The sequence below is a fragment of the Andrographis paniculata genome, unplaced genomic scaffold (genome assembly GCF_009805555.1).
Source record: "Andrographis paniculata isolate CXL003 unplaced genomic scaffold, ASM980555v1 Contig72END, whole genome shotgun sequence".
Classification (NCBI taxonomy): domain Eukaryota; kingdom Viridiplantae; phylum Streptophyta; class Magnoliopsida; order Lamiales; family Acanthaceae; genus Andrographis; species Andrographis paniculata.
Window position 1 is genome coordinate 410564 of NW_026137609.1, and position 22628 is coordinate 433191.

A 22628-nucleotide genomic window follows, 5' to 3' on the forward strand; every position below is an offset into this window, starting at 1 on the left:
AATACCTTAAAACAAAAAAGAAATAGTCTATTTCAGTGGTGTTACAATCAAATTGTCTGTGCTTCCAGCAGGTACTTTTAACCCCAAAAGCTTATTGGATATTCATTCAACTTTCAAATATAACTTGTTATCTCAGCTTCCATTTTCTGCCTTTATGTCTGATCAGAATATTAAGCAATTAGAGTTTCTCTTTAAGGTACATACACTTGAATCTTCATTCCAAATTTCATGTGATCTGTGGTGTAAGAAATGCCTGCCTTAAACATTAAGTTGTGCCTGCTCTGTGGTTCTTGAAACTAGATGTGTTACTAGTAGATTTACAGTTTTTTTATTTATAAGTGAAGGGTGATCAAAATGTCTCCATGGAACAGATGGAATTGAGCAGTTTTGAGAGCATCAATATATGTATATATTCTTATTGAAACCCTGCATATATATCCTAAAAGATAAGGGAAAATTAGGACATTTTATTATTCGAGCGGGTTGCAAGGAAGGGCCATTGCATTGATGTCCCTGTTGAGAGATGTGTGATGCCCTACTACCCTACAACTTGTTGCTGTCAAGTCTCTGTACCAGCCTCCAACATTTGGGTGCATTATCCTCTACTGTGCTGTAAGGTTGAGTTGAGTTGAGTCTACTGTTTGTTTTATATACACACTTAACAAAGTCATACATGCTTAGTCTTACTAATCACTTTCATACCAATTATCATGTATCTTGATTGCATTACAATATGTAAACCTGCAGGTTGTTAGCATGTAGAAGAAGCGTTTACTTACTTGCAGATGGCAATTTCTCACTTTCAACAGTCATGGTAAATTTGGTAAGTTTACTTACCCCATGGTAAATAATAACCTGTGTATGCAATTTGTACATGCTGTAGCAGTAGTTAAGAGCATTAATGGTACTAAATATGGTTGATGTTAATTACTTTCTGAGTAGATGATAAGCTCATAGTGATGGAAAATGTTGAAGCCATTACAGCTCATTGCTGCAATACAGATTCTCTTGAATAATTGCACTTAAAAAAAAGGGAAAGAAAATCTTGTACAAAAAAGATAGAATTGAAAAAAAAGGTGAATGGGGTCTCTCTTTGATGGCTGCTCTTCCACTCACTAATGGATTGGGTGGAGGACCATCAGTTATTGGTCTCGTGCAAGTGACCCCAACTTTCCCTGCCCTAATACTTGGAATCTTGCTCATTTTATTCGATTGAATTCCTCTGCAGTCCCCCCTTTTTTTTTTTTTTTTGTATTTTAATGCATCAATTTGTTGATCATCAAACGATGCTCCTATAATGGCTTTGATTGTTAGGATGTCTCCATCTAAGCAACTGTGTAATGAGAATATCAATTATAGCTGCACAGAAAACCTTCCTTTTTCACCAGTGTCTGGGACATGCGATTGACATTCATGTTTTTACCGGCAGAAGAAAAAAAAAAAAGATATAGTATTATATTATATATGGATGGGGTTAAATTAGAAGAAGAAAAATATCTCATTCTAATGATGTTGGTTGAACCTAACTGTGCATTAAACGCATTTTAGTACCAGTCTGCAGAAATCAGGTCCACAAAATATTGTCACTTTTCTGCATTAAAGCTGTCAAGTTGCCTGTGATTTGGCCCAGAAAGTTGGCTTGTAAATTTATATTTAGGTGAAGGAAATTAATGGTGGGCATGGCATTAAAAGTGAGATAGGCTAGTAAGGAGCATCATGCTGGTTCTTTTCCTTCATTTTTATTGATTGTTTTTGGCCTGATGAAAAAGAAAATGTCAACCTCAAATGCTGGTTCTGAGACATCATGTTTTATTTCGCATAAAACTAAATCTTAATTGCCTTTTGAGGTGCCTTCACCAACTAATGTCTTTCGATTGGCATATGACATTTTGGAATAAGATGGAAATCATGGAATTCCATCTTGAATTAAGTGCAAAAAGGTGGATAATAGCTATTTACTCCTTGAAAGGCTTGCTATGAGCCCAAAATCAATATATGCTCAGGAAGATTGTTCTTTTCAATGAATGTGCCAAATTTTAAGCAATAAACCTAAAAGGCTACATTAGTGCAGTTGAGAGATGCCCCCAAAGATTAATGTTAATGGTGGGGAGATTAACTTATCCTAAAGTTCTCTACTGACTGTTGTAAGATTTCATTTTTTATTTTCCCTATCATTAAAGGTGTTGTTCTGTAGATCTATATGTACCTTAAGACAATGCAACCTTTATGGACCCCAACTATTTTCCAGGACACTAGAAAACAAAAATCCTGCAAATAAACCTATGAGAACTGTGTGCCTATAAACTGCTGGCAGGACAATCACTTGGAAAAATAGGAGTTTTCTATCCTCTCTATTAGTGCTTTTCTCTTCTCCATTTCTTTATCATTGAGCAATGGAAGGTGGATTTCCTATGCTCAACTGTTTGTTGCAGCACACACTCAGAAGCCTATGTGCATGCTCAGAGTCATCCACCTCTGCAAAATGGGTATATGCTGTCTTTTGGAGGATCCTTCCAAGAAACTACCCTCCCCCAAAGTAAGCACCTTTTCGAACTAACAGAAAAAGTAGCATTGCAGTTAAAAGATGTGATGGTTTTGGCATCATCCTTGATTGACTTGTGTTTTTTTATTTAGTCTTTCTAGTTATTGTAAGGTGATCAAGACCATGCGTTGTGATATTTTTGCAGGTGGGATCATGGAGGAGGCTTGCTTGATAGAGCTAAGGGGAACAAACGGAACTGGTGATTTTTCTTATTATTGCTATTTTATGTTGTAATGAAGTTATGGTTAACATTATAATAAATGTTATGGTTCAGGATTCTAGTGTGGGAGGATGGGTTCTGTGATTTTTTTGAATGTGAAAGAACTGCAAGTGGTTATGCTAAAGGCAGGTTTGGAGCAGACATTTTCTTCAAGATGACTCATGAAGTGTATAATTTTGGTGAAGGGTAACAACAAATTAGAACTGCTTCTGATTCTGTTGTTCAGAAAATTGTTTCAAATTTTTATTTTATTGGCAGATTAGTGGGTAAAGTTGCATCAGATAACAGTCATAAATGGGTATTCAGAGACACCCCAACAGAGAATGATCCTACCTTCATTCCCTGGAATGTGTCCATTGATCCTGTAAGACAATTTATTTAATTCATCATCAATCTTGCTTCAAATGCTTTCCTTACCTGTCTTAAACTTAATAATAACGATTTCTTGAAAAATTCACATCAACAGCAACCAAGAGCATGGGAAGCTCAGTTCAGCTCAGGCATTGAGGTGATAAAATATGCTTTTATGTAAAGTAAAACTTCATCTTTTTTCAATATAATAATAATAATAACAAAACTTGTATCTTTGCCAGACTATTGCAATAATCTCAGTCAGAGAAGGTGCCATCCAACTTGGCTCATTTGACAAGGTAAGCAATTTACACACACATCACTTCTTCCAAATAATTCATACAAATCTTAAAACATACCCAATCAATCAGGTTTTCGAAGATCTCAACATGGTGATCAACATACAAAGAAAATTCAGCTACCTTCAAAGCATTCCAGGCATATATGTGATACAGAGGCCATACCTTCCAATACAGACTACTACTCCCAACACATTCAATCATATCAACAGAAAAGTTCAAAGCAATAGCTCCGTCGAGGATAAGCATCATCATCATCAAGTAACAGGATTGAAAAGGCAGAGCTCACCCGACGATGGTGATGATTCGCCATCCAAGTCCATATACTTAGGCGACAACAGCCCACAGAATTTGTGGTCTATCCCACCTCTTCTACCCTCTATGTCCTGCAACATCGGAGCATTCTTGCCCAAGATTCCGCAGCTATATTATTCCCCTGATGGTGAAAACACCCTGATCAATAGTAACCATAGTAGTATCCTGAATTGTGTTTCGGCGTTTGATGACATACAGGCTGTTGATGTCAAAGTCGAGGAAGTTCCGGTAGGGATGCCGGACGACGGCGACGGAGGGAAGGGAAAAAGGCCTGGCCTGTTAAAGCATGGGATAGGAGGCTTAGGATTTGAGAAGGCTTTTTGCAAGTCATGAGTGTGGTAAGTAAATTTGATTTGATGAGAAAGAGATATAATAATAATAATAATAATCTAAAGGGATTAAGAAAGAACACTATTTATTAGCCTTTGGTTTTCTGTTATAAGCTGCTTCATCATCAAGGTACAAGGAATTGTTCATATCATACCATAGAGCAATAATAAAATAGTAATTAAGCATTTATTAATTATTTATTTGAATGGTGTATATATATTGTATTGGATGTATTTTCTTTGCATTTTCTTTGGGTAGTTTGAATTTGAATTTTCGTTTAAATACTTTAAAATTGAGAATTATAAAAATTAAATTTTAAAATAATTGAAAAGGCACAAATAGAACATAGTCTGAACGGAGCCTAGACTTTGAGAAGCACGTTCGCTCAATCATTTTTAATTTGTCTATATTTTTATTTTTGATCGGTTCTATTAATTTAATAAATTAATTATTTTTAATAATATACTTATTAATAATTTACTAGTTATATTTTTGTCTTGTTTTATATGTCTATTATATTCCCCTTGCCGTTGCTAACTGCTGAGTTAGTAGTAGATGGGACAGACGGACAACATGTTCATCAAGAAGGTAGGAACCATAAAAAATATAAGTAGAATAGAAGAAATACAGGCAGTCAGCTTAACAGACACATAAATATTTGATCCGTATCATTAATTTATTTTATTAACCATACATGCATTTCGAATTCCCTAGTAGTGTGTCCTTTCATGGACTTATTCCATCAGATCAGATCAGAACAGAACTAGGCCAGGCTAAGCTAGCCAAACAAGATCGATTGGCCGGCTTCCTTGCTCATCTGCTCGATCATCCACCAAATTAATTTCTCAACTCAAGAACTTCCGACGGCCCCAATCGGCCGTGCCGGCACCGGAATCTGCTTGGATTGCCGTTTCTCTGCCATAAACATATTATTAATTATTAAATTTTATAAAAATTTAAAAATTGCATTGTATATTGATCATCAAAATAAAATAAATTTATTTATAGGCAACATAAAATAAAATAGATTCAATAAATTCAAATTTAAATAATTTAATACTTTCTTCATCCCAGTTATCATTGTCATACTTTTCATTTTTGTCCGATATCACTTTCTCTTTCTAGAATAGTATTTTGCATTTTAATCATATTTTAAATATTATAAAATATAAGTTTTTAAATTTTTATTAGACTAATTAGTTATTTTAATCTTAATTTATATAATTATTTGTATTATATTATAATTAATTTTACTAATACATTTTTAATTACTTATTGATCATATCTCTCCTAAATTTATGTGCCTGCAGTAACAACTACGGAGGGATAGAGTATATAAATAAGACAATCTAAATCTAAATAGATTAAATCTAAAAGTGAATATCTAAAATAGGTCAACAATTCATCAATAAACAACAGAAGCCGGCGGGATCGCAGACGGGGAAGTCGGAGGGGCAGCACCCCCACTGCGAGCACGACCCGCCATGTCTGTTGATGCAGCAGCAGGTGGTTCTCGGCGCGCACTCGATCTGCGCGTTGGCATCGCACATGTCGGGAAATGGTGTCGGATACATCGTCGGGTAATGTGGTTGCATCGCGATTCCACAGAGACCGTTAACGGAAGCCACATTGCGCTGCATCCTCAAATAAGCCCGTTCGCCCCAATTCGGCCCCCACGAGTTTCGAACAATCCAATAATCCATTCCTCTTTCCCTGCCGTACCCAACAACGTTGACAGTGTGGTCTAGCGTGGTGCCGCAGCTCCCGGTGAATATACCCGACCAGTAGAGCTGGAAGTCCCTCCCGCCGGCTTCAATGGAGACGCTCACCGGTTGATGCACGGCCGCCTTCTTCAGGGCCTGCTCGTTGAATTGAGGTGCCCATTCATAGCCGACTATCGACGCAGCTCTAGCATTTCCCTGCACCAGTTTATTTTTGTGAAAATATATAACGAAACTCTCACGGCAGAAAAACAAAAGAAGTACTTTCCGCAAAGTCGTAAATAATGGGACTATAAAAGACGAGTCTCTCAATGCAGTCGACACACAGTTTGGATTAACATGGCAGAAAAAACTTTCAAACCCAAATATATATTTTTTTTTTTTATATATATATATTAGATCATCAAAATAAATGGCATCTTGTATATTTAAACAAGGGATGGTCAGCACCATGGTAATTTTTCATATCGACCCGCCAAATATGTATTAGTATTATACACAACACACATAATACATGTTGTGTATAACAAATATATGTGTTGTTTTTTAATAGGGAAAAAATCAATTTCGGTTCCAATATAATCAAAATTAATCAATTTTGGTCCCAATATAAAAAATTCATCAATTTTGTTCTCAATATAACCAAAATTTATCAATTTTGGTCCAAATATAAAAAAACTCATCAATTTTGGTCACAATATAAACAATTTCAATCAATTTTGGTCCTATTATAAACAATTTTTATCAATTTTGGTCCCACCGTTAAAAAACTAACGGAAATTGCTGACGTGGACATGACGGAGGTGGCGTGGCAGTTGACCTGGAAAGTACACGGCCATGTACAATTATACACGGTCATGTTGTTACATGGCCATGTATATTTCAGTGTATAATTATACATTGCCATATTGTTACACGACCATGTACAATTATACACGGCCATGTTGTTACAGGGCCATGTATATTTCAGTGTATAATTATACATGACCATGTTGTTACACGGCCATGTACAATTATACACGGTCATGCTGTTACAGGGCCATGTATATTTCAGTGTACAATTATACATGACCATGTTATTACACGGCCATGTACAATTATACACAGCCATGTTGTTACATGACCATGTATATTTCAGTGTATAATTATACATGACCATGTTGTTACACGGTCATGTATAATTCTACGCGGCCGTGTATCTTTCTGTTTCAGTTTAAAATTTTAATTTTTTGTTATATTTTTATTTTTTTTTTGAATTTAGAATAGTTGATATAGTTAAAATGAAAAAAAAATAATAATAATCATAATATAATTAAAATATATCAATTTTAGTTCAAATATAAGTATTTATTGAGTATGTTCTTTTGGAAGATTTTGTCTAAAATTATACTATTTAGCAAAAATTTCAATACAATAATAATTAAAATTTTGTACGATAAATTTTTTTGCTAAATAGTAGAATTTTAGACAAAATCTTCCAAGAACATACTCGATAAATACTTATATTTGAATTAAAATTGATATATTTTAATTATATTATGATTATTATTATTATTATTTTCCATTTTAACTATATCAACTATTCTAAATTCAAAAAAAAAATTAAAAATATAACAAAAAATTAAAATTTTAGACCGAAACAGAAAGATACACGGCCGTGTAGAATTTACATGGTCGTGTAACAACATTGTCATGTATAATTGTACACTGAAATATACATGGCCCTGTAACAGCATGACCGTGTATAATTGTACATGACCGTGTAACAACATGGTCATGTATAATTATACATTGAAATATACATGGCCCTGTAACAACATGACCGTGTATAATTGTACATGGCCGTGTAACAACATGGTCATGTATAATTATACACTGAAATATACATGGTCATGTAACAACATGGCCGTGTATAATTGTACATGGCCGTGTACTTTTCAGGTCAACTGCCACGTCACCTCCGTCATATTCATGTCAGCAATTTCCGTTAGTTTTTTAACGGTGGGACCAAAATTGATAAAAATTGTTTATAATTGGACCAAAATTGATTGAAATTGTTTATATTAGGACCAAAATTGATGAGTTTTATGTATTGAGACCAAAATTGATGAGTTTTATGTATTGAGACCAAATTGATAAATTTTGGTTATATTGGGACCAAAATTGATGAATTTTTTATATTGTGACCAAAATTGATTAATTTTGATTATATTGGGACCAAAATTGAATTTTTTTTCCTTTTTAATAATAAGTGTGATGTATGTATAAGAGTATATTATGTGCTAAAATCAATTATTATTGTTAGTTTATGTGTTTATTTATATTATATTAACATATACAATATTTTGTTTGTAGTAATACCGTATGCTCTATAGTAATATTGCATGTTGTCAAACAGCACACGATGTGTCATGTGTTTTTTTATTTATGCATTGTATTTGTATTATATTAATATATATATATATAGTGTGTTGTCTATAGTAATATTATGTGTTATTCAGCACAGTGCTAGTGCTGTATTTTCTCGCCCCATATAAACAACATAAAAATTGAATATTTAAAATATGTTTGATTTTGTTTAATTAGTTTTCTAATTTTATTATAGTATTTAATTTTGTACGTAATAATTAAAACTGACCGTCTTGCATATGGCAGCATCGCTGCCGGTGTAGGGATAGTCTCTTTCCGATGCAATCCCACCCTTTCGTATGATGAACTCAAAGGCCCGCCGAACATAACCGCCGGTACACCCTAGGCTGAACTCTCTCTCGCAATCCACAAGCTCTTGCTCAGGCAGAGAGATCAATTCCCCAGTAGCTATCTGATTCAAAGCTTCCACAGAAGCAACTGTCGAGAACGCCCAGCAACTCCCTGGAGAAGACGACCGACGTTCATACACTTAATCCAAAATCCAAATATACACAGTTAATTAACTTAGTTACCACAGGATCCTTGATTTTTGATGGGGACGAGGGCGCCTCTCTCTCTCTCCAATCGACGGAATCGGGCAAGTTGTCGCCGAGCTTGGGTTCATATCGACTGCTATGGTTCCGGGTAAACGGGTCGGGTAGGGATCCGAGGAACGTCTTCCGGTACTCCTCGTTGGTCAAATCGGCAAACCGGTTCAACCCGAGCTTGTACCTCCGGTCCGGCTTCGCGTTCTGCTCGTCGATGTACCGGAGATTGTCCTTAAAGATCTCGAATCGCTTCTCCTTCTCTCCGATGGTCCTGTACGTCTTTCCTTGCTCCGCTAACCACGCCTCGTACATCGATTTTATTTCCTCGTCGGACCGCAGCGGCGCCTCTCCGATGGCGTGCTTCTCGTCGTAGGAGATGATGGACATGTCCGACGCCCATGTTTTGGCGACGAAAAAGGAGAGGTAGAGGGAAAGCAGGAGCATGGAAGCCGATGAAGCAGAGAGTGCAGCCATGTTTGAATTTTTTAAACCTAACTGTTGTAGTTACATGGGAATTGGCTGACCATAACGTACTAAAACAAGACAAACAAAAAAAAATTATATTTGATTTAATATTTAATTTGATGTTTTATGAAAAAATATATATATTTAATTTTATATTTTTCAAAAATAAATACTATTGAATAATGAAAGTTGATTATGTAAACAGGGTTCTTATTTGATTTAGTTGTTAAGTTTGAAGATGATATTATTATTATTATTATTATTTTATTTTTTATGACAAGGTTTGAAGATATTTTTATTTAAATTGGAGGGTTCGAGTTTTGGATAGGATACGAGCTTACACAACTTTGCTACAGTCAATACATAGGAGACGATAAAAGAATAAATATATAAATAAATAAAATAACATAAAATTTCATAGTCTTAAAATTCCATATATAAAATCTACTAGTGGAGACCAAAAAAGTGGCATGGTAGCCACTTGGTGCAGCCAAAGTGGCATTCATATTTTTTATTTGTTCTCTCTCCTCAGATTTATACATGTGTCTATTTGGATTTTTAGTTAGAATTTGAATAGTAAAAATTTTGAATTTAAATAGTTGTATGATGTGATATAAATAGATGCTAATGTGATGTTTTGAATGTAAAATTGATTTTTAGTATAATATAAAAAATGAAAAATAAGTGTCTGATTTGATTTTTTTTTAAAAAAATTTTGGATGAATAATAGAATTTTGTGAAAATCCTACCATTAACACGTAAGTAATTGATGATATTTTTACTCATTACCATTGCATATGCTCTTAGGATTTGAGAGAAACAGAATAAATTGGATTTAATAAAAGTTTGAGGGTAGTTTAGTAAGTTCATATCATTAATATATCAAATTTTGTACGTGAGATACAACACTTGTTAAGTGCTAACGGACAGAGCTTTTTTTTGTAACGTATCATAAACCGCTAGTAAATTTTATAAAATTTTAAAACTAAAGAGAGTTTTCAGCAAATTTAAAAAATTACTGGAAATTATATGCTATTTTGGCTAAATAAAATACCAAACTAGAGATGATAGACCCGGCCGAGGACCACGTAACATTGACATTAACACACGTTCAAGTGGCTTCAACACATAACTATTAAAATACTATAATTTTCTTTTTTATTAATTCCTATTTCAAAGTTTTAGAAATTATATATTTAAAAATTTTAAATTATCTAATCTCATTACAAAATATATTTATTAAATATATGGATAACTAATTTCTTTAATTTTAATTTAATGAAAATAATAAAATTAAATACAATCAGTTTTAAATAAATTTTACTTTACAAATTATTTTAAAATTTTATAAATATATTTAAAACTATTAAATTACTTTTTTTTCCCTTTGTTATTTTGGAAAAATAAAAATTGGACAAGTTAAATTAAATAAAAATAAAACACACGTGTCACGATTTGATGGGTGGGGAACTAAGTAGACTGAAACCATAAAAAAAAATAGAAAAAAAATAAATAGAAAAGATAAAATAGAAGAAAAGCATGTATATAAATATTTCAGACACACGTACAATCATCCGTCTTTAATACAATATACATGCAATTATTTATAATTATTTATATTATAAAATAATTATTTTCACTAATATATTCTCAATTATCTACTAATTATATTTCTTCTAAAATATCGTGTCTACGGTATAGCAGACACGGTATGTAGAATGGAGATAGTATAATGAATACGGCCCTATTCAGTCCAATCATCGGTTACGAAACTAAAATTTGAATGAAATTAAAATTAATAAAAAAAAAAAATCTTTTAAACAAAAATTAATAATTATAACATACAACAACGATCCCCTCCTCACTAAAAATAATTTTAATTATAATTTTGAGGGTACACATTTAGCACGTTCTCCATTCCTAGTGTACGCGAAGTAAGGATCCAGACCCGTGAAAATGATTGGCGTCCCCTCCTCCATTATTCAAAATATTATTATTATTATTTTATTATTTTTAGTAATATATAAATTTACAATAAGACAAATCATATTAAACAAATTATAAATAAAATTTAAAATTTAAAAATGTTAAAATTTTGAATACATAATCTCATAGTCAATCGTCCAATGCGCCACAGCATATGCCATTGTAATGAAATAAAATTCAAAATAGCCAACACAGTTAATTAAATTTAAATGGGAATTTGCTGACCATAATGTACTGAAACAAGACAGACTGTCCTCTCTCTAGTAATCAATCAATAATTAATTAATATTTACTTATTTATTTACGAAATTTGAGTCCACTGTGGGGGGTTCATTTAAATAAAACTTTTGAAGATTTTTGAAATTTAAAAAATAATAAAATTAATATTTAATCCGATGATTTATAAATATATATATATTTGATGTAATATTTTTCTAAAAATAAATAGTATTGAATGAGTGAAAATTAATTATGTAAATGAAATATATATTTGATATGTTATTGATTCTAATTTGTAGATAAATAAATAATCGTGTATCTTAACAGTTTAAATTTTTAAGTAAAAATATCATTTATCAAAATCTACATTTTTCATCTTGGGTAAAATGGACATTTACTTTATCTAACATCATCAGTTATTAAATGTAAAGATATTATTACTCCTATTATTTATTATTGGAAAAAAATCATTTTTGTCGTAATATAATTAAAATTCATCAATTTTAGTCTCAATATAAAAATTTTATCAATTTTGGTCTCAATATAACCAAAACTCATCATTTTTTGTTCCAATATAACCAAAACTCATCATTCTTTGTCCTAATATAAAATTTTTATCAATTTTAGTCTCAATATAACTAAAACTCATCATTTTTTGTTTCAATATAATCAAACTTTATCTTTTTTTTGTCCCACCGTTAACAAACCAACGAAAAATGCTGACGTGGACTTGCAAGATTGTGCAATTTCTTCAAATATAAATATAAAGTTTGATTTCTTTTCACGTCAGCATTTTCCGTCAGTTTGTTGACGTTGAGACCAAAAAAATAAGGATTAATTATATTGAGACAAAAAAATGATGAGTTTTCGTTATATTGAGACTAAAATTAATAAAAAATTTATATTGAAATAAAAAAAATGATGAGTTTTGGTTATATTATGACAAAAATTGATAAAATTTTTATCCTGAAACCAAAACTAATGAATTTTGGTTATGTGAGACTAAAAATAATTTTTTCCCTTTATTGTTTTATGAGGAGATTTGAAGATATTTTTGTTTAAATTGGAGGAGGGTTGGAGATTTGGATAGGATACGAGCTTACACATGTAAAGTAGTAAATTGGAGATGATGTACCTCACCCGATTTGGACGTAACATTAACATTTAACACGTGTTTTTGGCCCATAACTATTTAATTATTATTTTTTTTAATATTTCCTCCGCCCCAAATACCGTGTCCGTTACACTGTATAGGTATTTTAGAAGGGGTGTAATTAAGTAGATAATTAAGAATATATTAGTAAAAATAATTATCTATAATATAAATAATTATAATTTAAGATTAAGATAACTAATTAGTTTAATTAAAATTTAAAAAAAAAATTAAAAAATTTAAAATGAGATTAAAATGTGTAATCATTTTTCAAAAAACGAAAGTGACATGGTACGTGGACGGACAGAAACGGCAACGTGGACATGGTATTTGGGACAGAGAAAGTATTATATATTTTTGTCCTATTTGATTGTAGTTTTTTTTATAAAAAAAAAATAAAAAAAAATTGTAACAAGTAATAAAATAATAATATTTTATTAATTTATTAATATATATATAAGAAAATTTGATATTATTGCTTAATGAACATATATATAAAATATTTGTATACAATATGTTTATAATTTAAAATCTTTTAATATTAATATATGATTATATTTACTAAAATAGAAAATATAAACTTTTTGAGTGGATATACAAAATAGTACTTTGAGTTGGAACGTGACATAGTATTTAAAGTAATAAAATTTAATTAATTAATAATATTGAATTAAGATATTAATTTATTATATTTATATAAGTAATATTGTTGTAGTTTTAAAATAATAATCAATATATATGATTAAAATAAATTTAAAGTATTGTATGTATTTAGATATTTTAAATATTATACTCTCTCCGTTCGAAAATAATAGAGACGTTTGGGATAGGCACGAGAATTAAGAAATAATAATACCAAAATATCTCTACTTTACGTAATTATTGTGAAAAAAATGGGGATAATTTTGTAAAAAAATATTGATGTTAGTTACCAAAAATATAAATGAAACTATTGTTTTGGCACAGATAAAGTATTTTACTAAAACATATATAATATGAATATCATTTTGTATACAATAAAATTTTACATAATATAAATAAATAAATAAATTATAATTAAGATAAACAAATTTTATAACCAAAGAGGTATTTAAATGTATATTAAAATATTTGTTTATTGAAAAAAAAAATAATAATAAATTAGTTTATAATGGTCTTATACGATGTATAATATTATATGTTATAAAATTAATTAAATTAATTTATATGTATTAAGTGTGTTTGAATTTAATAAATTTTATTAAAAATATAAATGTGTCGATTGGAAAGAACAATAAAAATAAAAAATAAAAATAAAAATGAGCCAACTGAAATTGCCGAAGTAGTATAATTTTTTCCTTTTTAAATTTACATAATTGATTTTAAAAAAAAATAATTATTATAAATATGGTCCAAATATAATTATTTTTAGACCGATGTTTTTTTTTTCATATTTAAAAAGATCTAAACGTGAAAGACATACAAATATTTGTATGTTTTAAATATTTATATTATATACTAAAACAAAAATCAGCCCATCCAAAAATAAATTTTGGGTCCGCCAGTCCATTGTTGGATGCACGTGTGCCTCATCATTTTTGTTATTTAAACATTTTAACGCTAAATTGCACAAAATTCACCTATTATTTTATAAAATTGCACCAAATTCTCTGTATTTTTAAAACTGCGTCAAACTTCCTCGTAGTTTTATAAATTTTGCGTCTAACCTTCTCAGCGGTCCTTATTTAACGGTATTTGACCTAAATGCGCTCAAACTGCAAATAAATTTTAGAATCTCAATTTTCAAACCCCTAAAATTACAAATATATTTATTTTTTATATATTTAGTTTAAAAAAATAGTAAAAATAAACTCTTAAAATCTAAGAAAAATAACTATTTTTTTTTAGTATATTTACTATTTTTTTAGGATAAATATAAAAAATAAATAAATATATTTGTAATTTTAAAGAGTTTATAAAATGAGATTTTAAAATTTATTCGCAGATTGAACGCATTTATGTTAAATACCGTTAAATAAAGACCACTGAGAGAGTTAGACGTAAAATTTATAAAACCACAGGAGAGTTTGACGCAATTTTAAAGTATGAAAAATTTAATGCAATTTCATTAAATCACGGATGAATTTTATACAATTTAACCAACATTTAAAATAGGGTTCCATTTTTTTAAACTTTGGAAATAATATAATAATTTTATTACTTAAAATAGCAAACTTCAACAATAATATTTACGTATTGCAATATTTATTTTTTTATTGTTACACAAAAATATCAATCAACATTTTTTTTCTTCAAAATATAGCATCAATTACTAATTTTCTAGTCTTCTCAAAATTTCAAAACTTGAAAAAGCCTGCAAAAGTTTTTGGTCAAACGAAACGTAAATACTCGAAAAAATACCAAAGAACATAAATGTCACCAATAGAATTTCCTAGAAGAACAACTATACATCATCATATCATAACATAGAGGGTTTCCAATTCCATAAGTGCATCCTTAGAACATAAGTAGATTAGAGTAGAGATGTTGCTGTTCATATTTTAAATTAAAGCCCAGAAAAACAACAGGCAAATCATCAAATAATATCCAGTAACCACCTACCAACCTTGATCCATCCATGGAGTTCTTCGATCTGAACTAGCCAAACAAGATTGGCTGGCTTCCTTGCTCATCAGCTCGATCCCGCAACTTTCTCAAGAACTGCCGAAGGTCCCGATCGGCTGCGCCGGAATGTGCTTCATCATCGTCACTCCAAGTGGATTGCCCTTGCTCTGCCAAGAACACAAGAATTATATTATTCGTCGATAAATAACAACAAACAAACAATAACAATCAATCGACGATCAGAGCATTCGGATCACTACTCACTTTTGAGCAGGTGCCGGCATAGACATGGCAGACGGGGTAGTCGTGGGGGCAGCAACTGTAATGGTCTTCACAGCACGTGGCGCCCTCGAGGGGGCAGCACCCCCACTGGAAGCACGAGTTGCGATATTCGTAGAGGCAGCAGCAGGTGGTTCTCGGGGCGCATTGGGTGTACGCATCGCACACGGATGGGGATGGCTTAGGGGATGGAGGAGAAGGCCCCGGGTTGGGTGGATTGTCGCCATTCTTGGTCGGGTAAGACGGCTCGATGGCAATTCCGCAGAGACCGCTGCTGGAAGCCACGTTGCGCTGCATCCTCACGTACCCCTTTTCACCCCAGCTTGCGCCCCACGAGTTTCGGACAATCCAATAATCGGTGCCAGCTTCGGTGCCGTACCCGACGACATTCACACCGTGGTCTAGGCTCACGCCGCACTTCCCGGTGAATATACCCGAGACATAGAGCTGGAAGTCCCTCCCGCCGCCTTCAATGGCGACGCTGACAGGTTGATGGGCGACTGCCTTTTTCAGGGCCTTCTCGTTGTATGGAGATACATCTTCATATCCATCAATCGACACAACTCTAGCATTTTTCTGCAGGTTTTGTAACACGGGTAAGTTAAAAGAGTTTCGTGACAGATTCTAATTTTAAGGAATTGAAACTGACCCTGTACTGGTCGCATATGCCATCCCTGCCGGTGTAGGGATAGTCTGCGTCGCTATCAATGCCGCCATTTTTTATGATGAACTCGAAGGCGTAGTCCATAAGACCACCGTTACACCCTTCGTTGTATGATGTATCGCAGTCGACAAGCTCTTGCTCAGACAAAGAGATCAAATCCCCAGTGACTATCTGACTTATACCTTCGACAGAAGCAATTGTGGAGAATGCCCAGCAACTACCTGGAAAAGTCCATATACTTTAACAAGATATTGTATCTAAAATCTATAACACATTAGCCACATTTGATCGCATGATCAATGAGAGCCAATTTATCATGTAACTACAAGAAAGAGCCACAAAACTATAGCATGGAAATGTATTCAGAAATTGTGTGCAAGTAGAGAGTCCCAACTCATTCCTTATCATTTTCGAAATAATATCCGGTTTCACCGGTTATCAACCATAGTTTATGCCTAAATTATCTTCAAGAAATCTGACAACTTACACAAGCAAGCAATCTACAGAATCAATGTGTTTGGTGTTTCCAATCCATTTTAAAACCTCGTCAAGAACGATGATCCATATACCAATTTCTTTACTTCTGTTTGATCAAATCAATTCTTAGTTTCCAAGCGCATAAAAAGGATCGAAATTAGCTAAAACTTAGTCAAACTTAGTTTGCCAGACACAGGTCACCCCGATTTGAAGGAAATATGTCTATAAAAATGGCGGTTGAGCTAACAAGAAGTCGAAAACTTACAAAAGTAAATTAACTCTTTCTCCACAAAGGATAAGGATTAATATTACTATCGGAGTTTTCACAATGAGAGAAACAGTATGGCAACTGGGAAGAGGCCCACCTACTAAAATGGATATCTCATTGGCCATCATACTTATGAAAGATTAGCAACAAACTCAATAATTCTAAAATGAACTTTCTGCCAGAGTTCCTACAAATCCACTCAGAAGAGATATTGAATCTGCTAGATCCAAACTCCACGCAACAGAATCATCTCAGAATCTAAATCCAACAAGCTTCTATGTGCTTAAAATTTAGTCAACGCATGGAGAAAACAAGGCAGTTGTTCATCTAATCACAGAAAAATCATTATCCAAATATAGGAAGGATAGAGCGACAGTTACCACAGCTTCCTTGATCTTTAACGGGGACCACAGCGCCTTTCGCTCTCCAATCGATGGAATCCGGCAAGTCGTCGCCAAGCTTAGGATCGTATCGATCGCTCTTAATCCCGGTCAATCGACGTTTCCCGTCGGGTCGAGTCCCGAGGAACGTCTTCCTGTACTCCTCGTTGGTCAAATCTGCAAACCGATTCAAGCCGAGCTTGTACTTCCGGTCCGGCACCGCGTTCTGCTCATCTATGTACCGTAGATTGTCCTTAAAGATCTCGAATCGCTTCTCCTTCTCTCCGATGGCGTTGTACGTCTTTCCATGCTCCGCCATCCACGCCTCGTACATCGACATCATTTCCTCGTCTGACCGCTGCGACGCCTCTACGATGCCGTGCTTCTCGTCGTAGGAGATGATGGACATGTCCGATGACCATGTTTTGGCAACGAAAAGGGAGAGGTAAAGTGAAAACAGGAGCACAGAAGCCGATGAAGGAGAGAGTGCAGCCATGGTTGAATTTCTCAAACCCAACAGGAATAGTTACTTGTAAAGTGGTAGGGAAGAAGTACCAATATAAAGGCAAAAGCGAGGGTAACATAGTCATTTCATATTCATTAGATACCATTATTACTTGCGTATGGAGGAAAAACTTGGAATTAATTAATTAAATATCTTAGAAGACCCGGGCGCTGTATGCCACAGTCTTCCATACCTGTCATGTGGAATCAATCTGGCTTGGAGATCCCGGACCTCCCTCAAATCATGGGGCCATGTGGATTAGATAGGATTGGTGAAGAGAGTCTGAAAGTAGATATCTGACAAAAAAGCGTAGCAATTCACATACAAATTAAATCTTCACCATTCACTTTATCTAACTTACACGACCAACGGCCCAGATCTTCCCGGTGTCGAACTCCAGGACTTCACACATTCCCATAGGTTATAGAAGGACCAGATGAACCTAACCAATGAAGGAAGCCCACAAATTCCACTAGTGTGGGCTGAGACTCTGGACATTTATTTTGTAATTACTATTTACTTCTTTGTAAAAATAATTTAATACTTATACCAATAAAATAAATAAAACATATATATAATATATTTTAATTTAGAGGGTACATATTTAGCCACGTTGTCCATTTCTAGTGGCTACAAAATAGGGATCTTTATTGATTTGCTATTCAAGATATTTTTCTTGTCACATCCTTTTTATTGCCCATAACAAGTCACGCAATAAAAAAATTTCAAAACAGCACTTTGGCTTGCAAATACAGTTAATTAAATTACATGGGAATTTGTTGACCATAATGTACTGAAACAAGACAGACAATTGCCATCTCTCTAGTAATAAATCAATAATTAATAAATATTTAGTTATTTATTTTATGAAATTTGAGTCACTGCCAACATTTGATCAGTTGTTAGGTTCGAAGGTTTTTATTATTTATTTTTTGACAACGGGGTTTGAAGATATTTTTGTTTAAATTGAAGGAGGGTTGGAGTTTTGGATAGGATACGTACCTTACACAACTTTTTTTATTTTTTTTGATAAAAAAATAATAATAATGAATAAAAATTTGAAGATGGTCCAATGAAGATTCGTGGACGTAACATTAACACATGTTGGATGCACTTTTGTGTATTCATTTGAGTTCTTTAATGTTATGTCTTAAGCATATGATATGAACGTGTGTGTATTACGTATACAAAATTTTGAAGTTTTGACCCATATGAGGCGGAGACTCTCTATTTATTCTAATTTTTGTTTTAAATTTTTTACTTTATATAATTATAAACATATTATTTTATTTTTATAATATATTTTTCTTTTGTCTAAAAATAAGCTTATTTAATTTGAACACAAATTTTAATATAATATGTATTTTTTTTTTCTTGTATTTTATAGTAAAAAAATAATACTACTATAAATGTTTACTTAAAAATAGTTATTTTTTATTATAACAAAGAAATAAAAAGTGATCCCGTAAGGGACGGTGAAATTAGACGTGTGACGGTGAGGTCATGAGTTCAAATCTACGATACCTCAGGTCACCTGCCACATCGTCGGACCTAATTTGCAGAGTATTAAGTTCACCTGTCACACATGGTCAGCATGAAACGGGCGAAAATGGGATACAATTGAGAAGGAAGTCACACAATCCCATATCACATCATTTATCATTTCTTTAAATATAATTATATATTTTAATTTTTAAATTTTTATTAAATTAATTTTAATTTATAATTATTTTTACTAATATACTTTTTAATTATTTACTAATTAACAGACTCGGCGTAGAGCGCAATACTACCAAATTTGATATTTGATCTTTTATAACTAAGTAATTCGGCCATGCCCAATTTATTGTTATTTGGGCCTAGTGCGGCCCACAAATACCGAAGCCCATAAAATGCCTCGCAGTTTTTTTAAATAAATACCACCGTATAATTCTTTATTGAAACTCTCGTACAGTGCAAACAAATTAATTTTTTTAAATGTGTTTTTTTCAATGAAAACTAGTTGCTGAATATATTAGATGTGAAAAATATTTTTCTTAAATTGCTTAAAATGTTTCTCCTGAAAGATTGGATGTAGATTTAGAATTTGAAATTGATGTAATGTTTGAATGAAAATTTAATTATTATTATTATTATTTTTTTTTATCTTAACTCAAACAGGTACATGCATGTTATCTCATCCGATAAACATAACACACGTGTGACATATATGTTTTTTTCCCTGCACTATAATATTTTAAGACACAAAAATGAATGTGGAAAACGAAAGCACAAATTAAATTAAATCAAATTATTGGTGCATGCAAAAAAGAACAAATGAAAAGCAATTATATATAATATGTATATAAAGGTGCTTCTCCATTTGTGCACGAGTTGTTCGAAAGCAACATTTCAATCCTCTGTCTCAAATGGTCCCAAAGTATAACCACTGTGCACATTCATGAATCAAATCAAATCAAATTAATTGGATTAACATATGTAGTTAAATTTTATATTATAACATTTGGAATTAATACTGTAATAAAAAGTGAAGAGAGATTCTTGGCCTATATTGATTTGCTATTTCACGTTGGGGTTTGCGACTAAGTCATATTACAAGACAAGAGTGTAATTTGACTGATAATTAATTAATTAATTAATTAATTAATGATTCCAATTATCAATCTTGTATTTTGATTTAACGATGATGATTTGATTGTGTTAGATATGTCTTAAATCTAATTTGTCACTTCTTTAGAGTTTTCAAGAGGTCTTTGGGTTGGGGTCCGGGGGCTCGGAGTGGCCCCTGGCCCGACGGCATGCAGTATCGGTTTTTAAATACGTATTTGATTGAGCCCGTCTGATGTATTCTTTATTTGAATAGACTTAGGGTGTGTTTGTTTGGGAGACTCCCCATATTTTCACTATTCATTAATTTATTTTTTTAAAAAAAAACATTAAATCAAACATTTATTTTTTATTTTTTTATATTATACTAAAAATTTATATTCAAAATATCACATTATACACTATTCAAATTCTAAATCGAACTCCAAACCCGCAAACAAACACACTCTATATGAAATATGTAATCGGTAACTTAGTTGTCTTCTTTAAATCTGTTTTATATTTCTGTCCGTGAACGTAGCCAATAAGTTGTTGGTGAATCATATAAATATATGTCTTTCTTTATATTTATGTTTGTTATTCGATCGTTAATTCTTATGCGTTACAATAGATTGCACAAACCTTAACTAGTTTATTCATACATACATACATACATATAGTTATGGAAGTTTGATTTGATCTTCATCTTCAGCGGTGGCCAAGGTATTCTTGCAATGAGCAATGGCAGCTTGAATGGCTGCCTGAAGTTCTTCAATGGTGCTATCGCCGCCGCGGGTCGTCGGCGTAATGCCGCTCCCGAGCAAAAGGCCGCTATTAGTCCGGGAAGGCATCATCGAAGCCGGGGCCGAGTACTCGCCCTGCAACTCCCATTTCTTGCTTTTCATCGGCAAGTTGCCGGAAAACGATCGAGGCTGCCGCCGCTGCCGCCTCCGGTCGCCGCCACTTCGCCGGCCGTTTACGATGAGCTGGATAATAGGCTTCATCAATCTCATGTAACTCTTCACTACACTACTCATGTCGAATTTCGATCTCCTCCTCTGCTTCTTCCCCCAATGATCATCATCTTCTCGATCATCATCCCTATCCCGATCTTTCGATCTCCTCCATCCGATGAGAGACAAGAATCTCGATTTCTTTCGCTCCATGATTCCATTTTGATTGGATTCTGACAAGTATTTTAGGTTGTCGTCGTCTTCCATGGTCGGGCGATGATTCGAGACCGGGAGGACATCATGGAGGGGAAGCAAGTGTCCGTGGAGGAAAATATCGTCGGCCGGAGATAAGTCGTTGATGGCGAAAGACGAAAATGTGTTTTTAGGAGGAAAGGAGACGGAGAAGGAGAATTCATGTGATGGGGAGGTGGCCGCCGATGCAGCCGGCGGCGGCGGACTGAGTTGTACCTTCTGCCTCATGTGTTGTACATCAGATGATGATCTCCTCCCTTCGGCATTCTCCATCTCTTGTAACAATGTGTCCATGAGGTATTGAGGTTTATGCCTTTAACAGAAACAAAAGGATAAGGATAATAAATGAAGGGTTCCTTTTTTCGAGTCTTTGGCTCCTAACTGTCTTTCCAAAGGCGAATAATCATATATATATAAATACTATTATATTCGCGTGTCAATTTGTGTTTTTACGTTCGTATCGAATTGAGCCATAGAGGTAACACCAAAATTATCAATCCTAACTCAAAATTTGATTCGAAATTTTAAATTCGAACACGACATAAATTTTTTCAGGTCGGATTCAGAATGATTTGATTTAATTTTGTCATTTGAAACTCAAATAAATTCGACACGAAACAGACCCGAAAATTTAAAAAAAATTAAATTAACTTAAAAAATTCATTTTTAATTTATTTTTTAATTTTATATTTAAAATAATATAAATATTATAAATTAAAATAATAATAATAAATAATTTCACGTCAATCCAGAACACGAAATTCGACCTGATTTTTATATTTCTGATTATCAAGTCACCTCGAAACTCAACCAGAACATGACTTGAATTTTTTTTTTTTTTTGCTTCAAGTTTGAATCAACCTGGCCTTTTACAAACGCGAAATATCCAGCTTGAATCTAAAAAATGAATTCAATTTTTTTAATATGGATTAATTTTGGGATTTATAAAAATGATAGGAGGACAAATCCGTCTTTTTGCTTACAACTGATTCTGATTCTGATTCGAGGTTACATAACAGGGCTGAGAAGTCATGTCCAAACCACCATCGATTTCAACAAGAATCTTTCTCCCCTCTCTAGTTTTGTGTATCTGTTCTGCTTG

At 32.8% G+C, this 22628-nt stretch overlaps 3 protein-coding genes and 1 pseudogene across 4 annotated transcripts; 1 reads left to right on the top strand and 3 right to left on the bottom strand.

Moving 5' to 3' along the window:
* The first annotated feature begins 95 nt into the window (after positions 1-95).
* On the top strand, positions 96-5043 carry LOC127265180 (uncharacterized). 2 transcript variants are annotated; one of them, XM_051294889.1, is made up of 7 exons: positions 96-2536; positions 2688-2741; positions 2817-2891; positions 3021-3126; positions 3229-3270; positions 3356-3412; positions 3485-5043. In XM_051294889.1, the coding sequence occupies exons 1-7, from the start codon at positions 2394-2396 to the stop codon at positions 4058-4060; spliced, it is 1053 nt and encodes a 350-aa protein (XP_051150846.1). In that variant the 5' UTR covers positions 96-2393; the 3' UTR covers positions 4061-5043. The 2 variants fall into 2 exon arrangements, with proteins under 2 accessions (XP_051150846.1, XP_051150845.1); XM_051294888.1 differs by having other exon boundaries at positions 1267-2536; positions 2817-2948; positions 3485-5035.
* Positions 5044-5393: 350 nt separating this feature from the next.
* On the bottom strand, positions 5394-9327 carry LOC127265179 (zingipain-2-like; annotated as a pseudogene).
* A 5628-nt stretch (positions 9328-14955) lies between these two features.
* On the bottom strand, positions 14956-17772 carry LOC127265211 (low-temperature-induced cysteine proteinase-like). The gene is made up of 4 exons (XM_051294918.1): positions 17231-17772; positions 16091-16326; positions 15427-16017; positions 14956-15329 (listed from the first exon to the last, which is right to left on the bottom strand). The coding sequence occupies exons 1-4, from the start codon at positions 17724-17726 to the stop codon at positions 15252-15254; spliced, it is 1401 nt and encodes a 466-aa protein (XP_051150875.1). The 5' UTR covers positions 17727-17772; the 3' UTR covers positions 14956-15251.
* Positions 17773-20757: 2985 nt separating this feature from the next.
* LOC127265278 (BRI1 kinase inhibitor 1-like) lies at positions 20758-21910 on the bottom strand. The gene has a single exon (XM_051295012.1). It carries the CDS (start codon positions 21818-21820, stop codon positions 21002-21004), a length of 819 nt encoding a protein of 272 aa, XP_051150969.1. The 5' UTR covers positions 21821-21910; the 3' UTR covers positions 20758-21001.
* Positions 21911-22628: the final 718 nt, after the last annotated feature.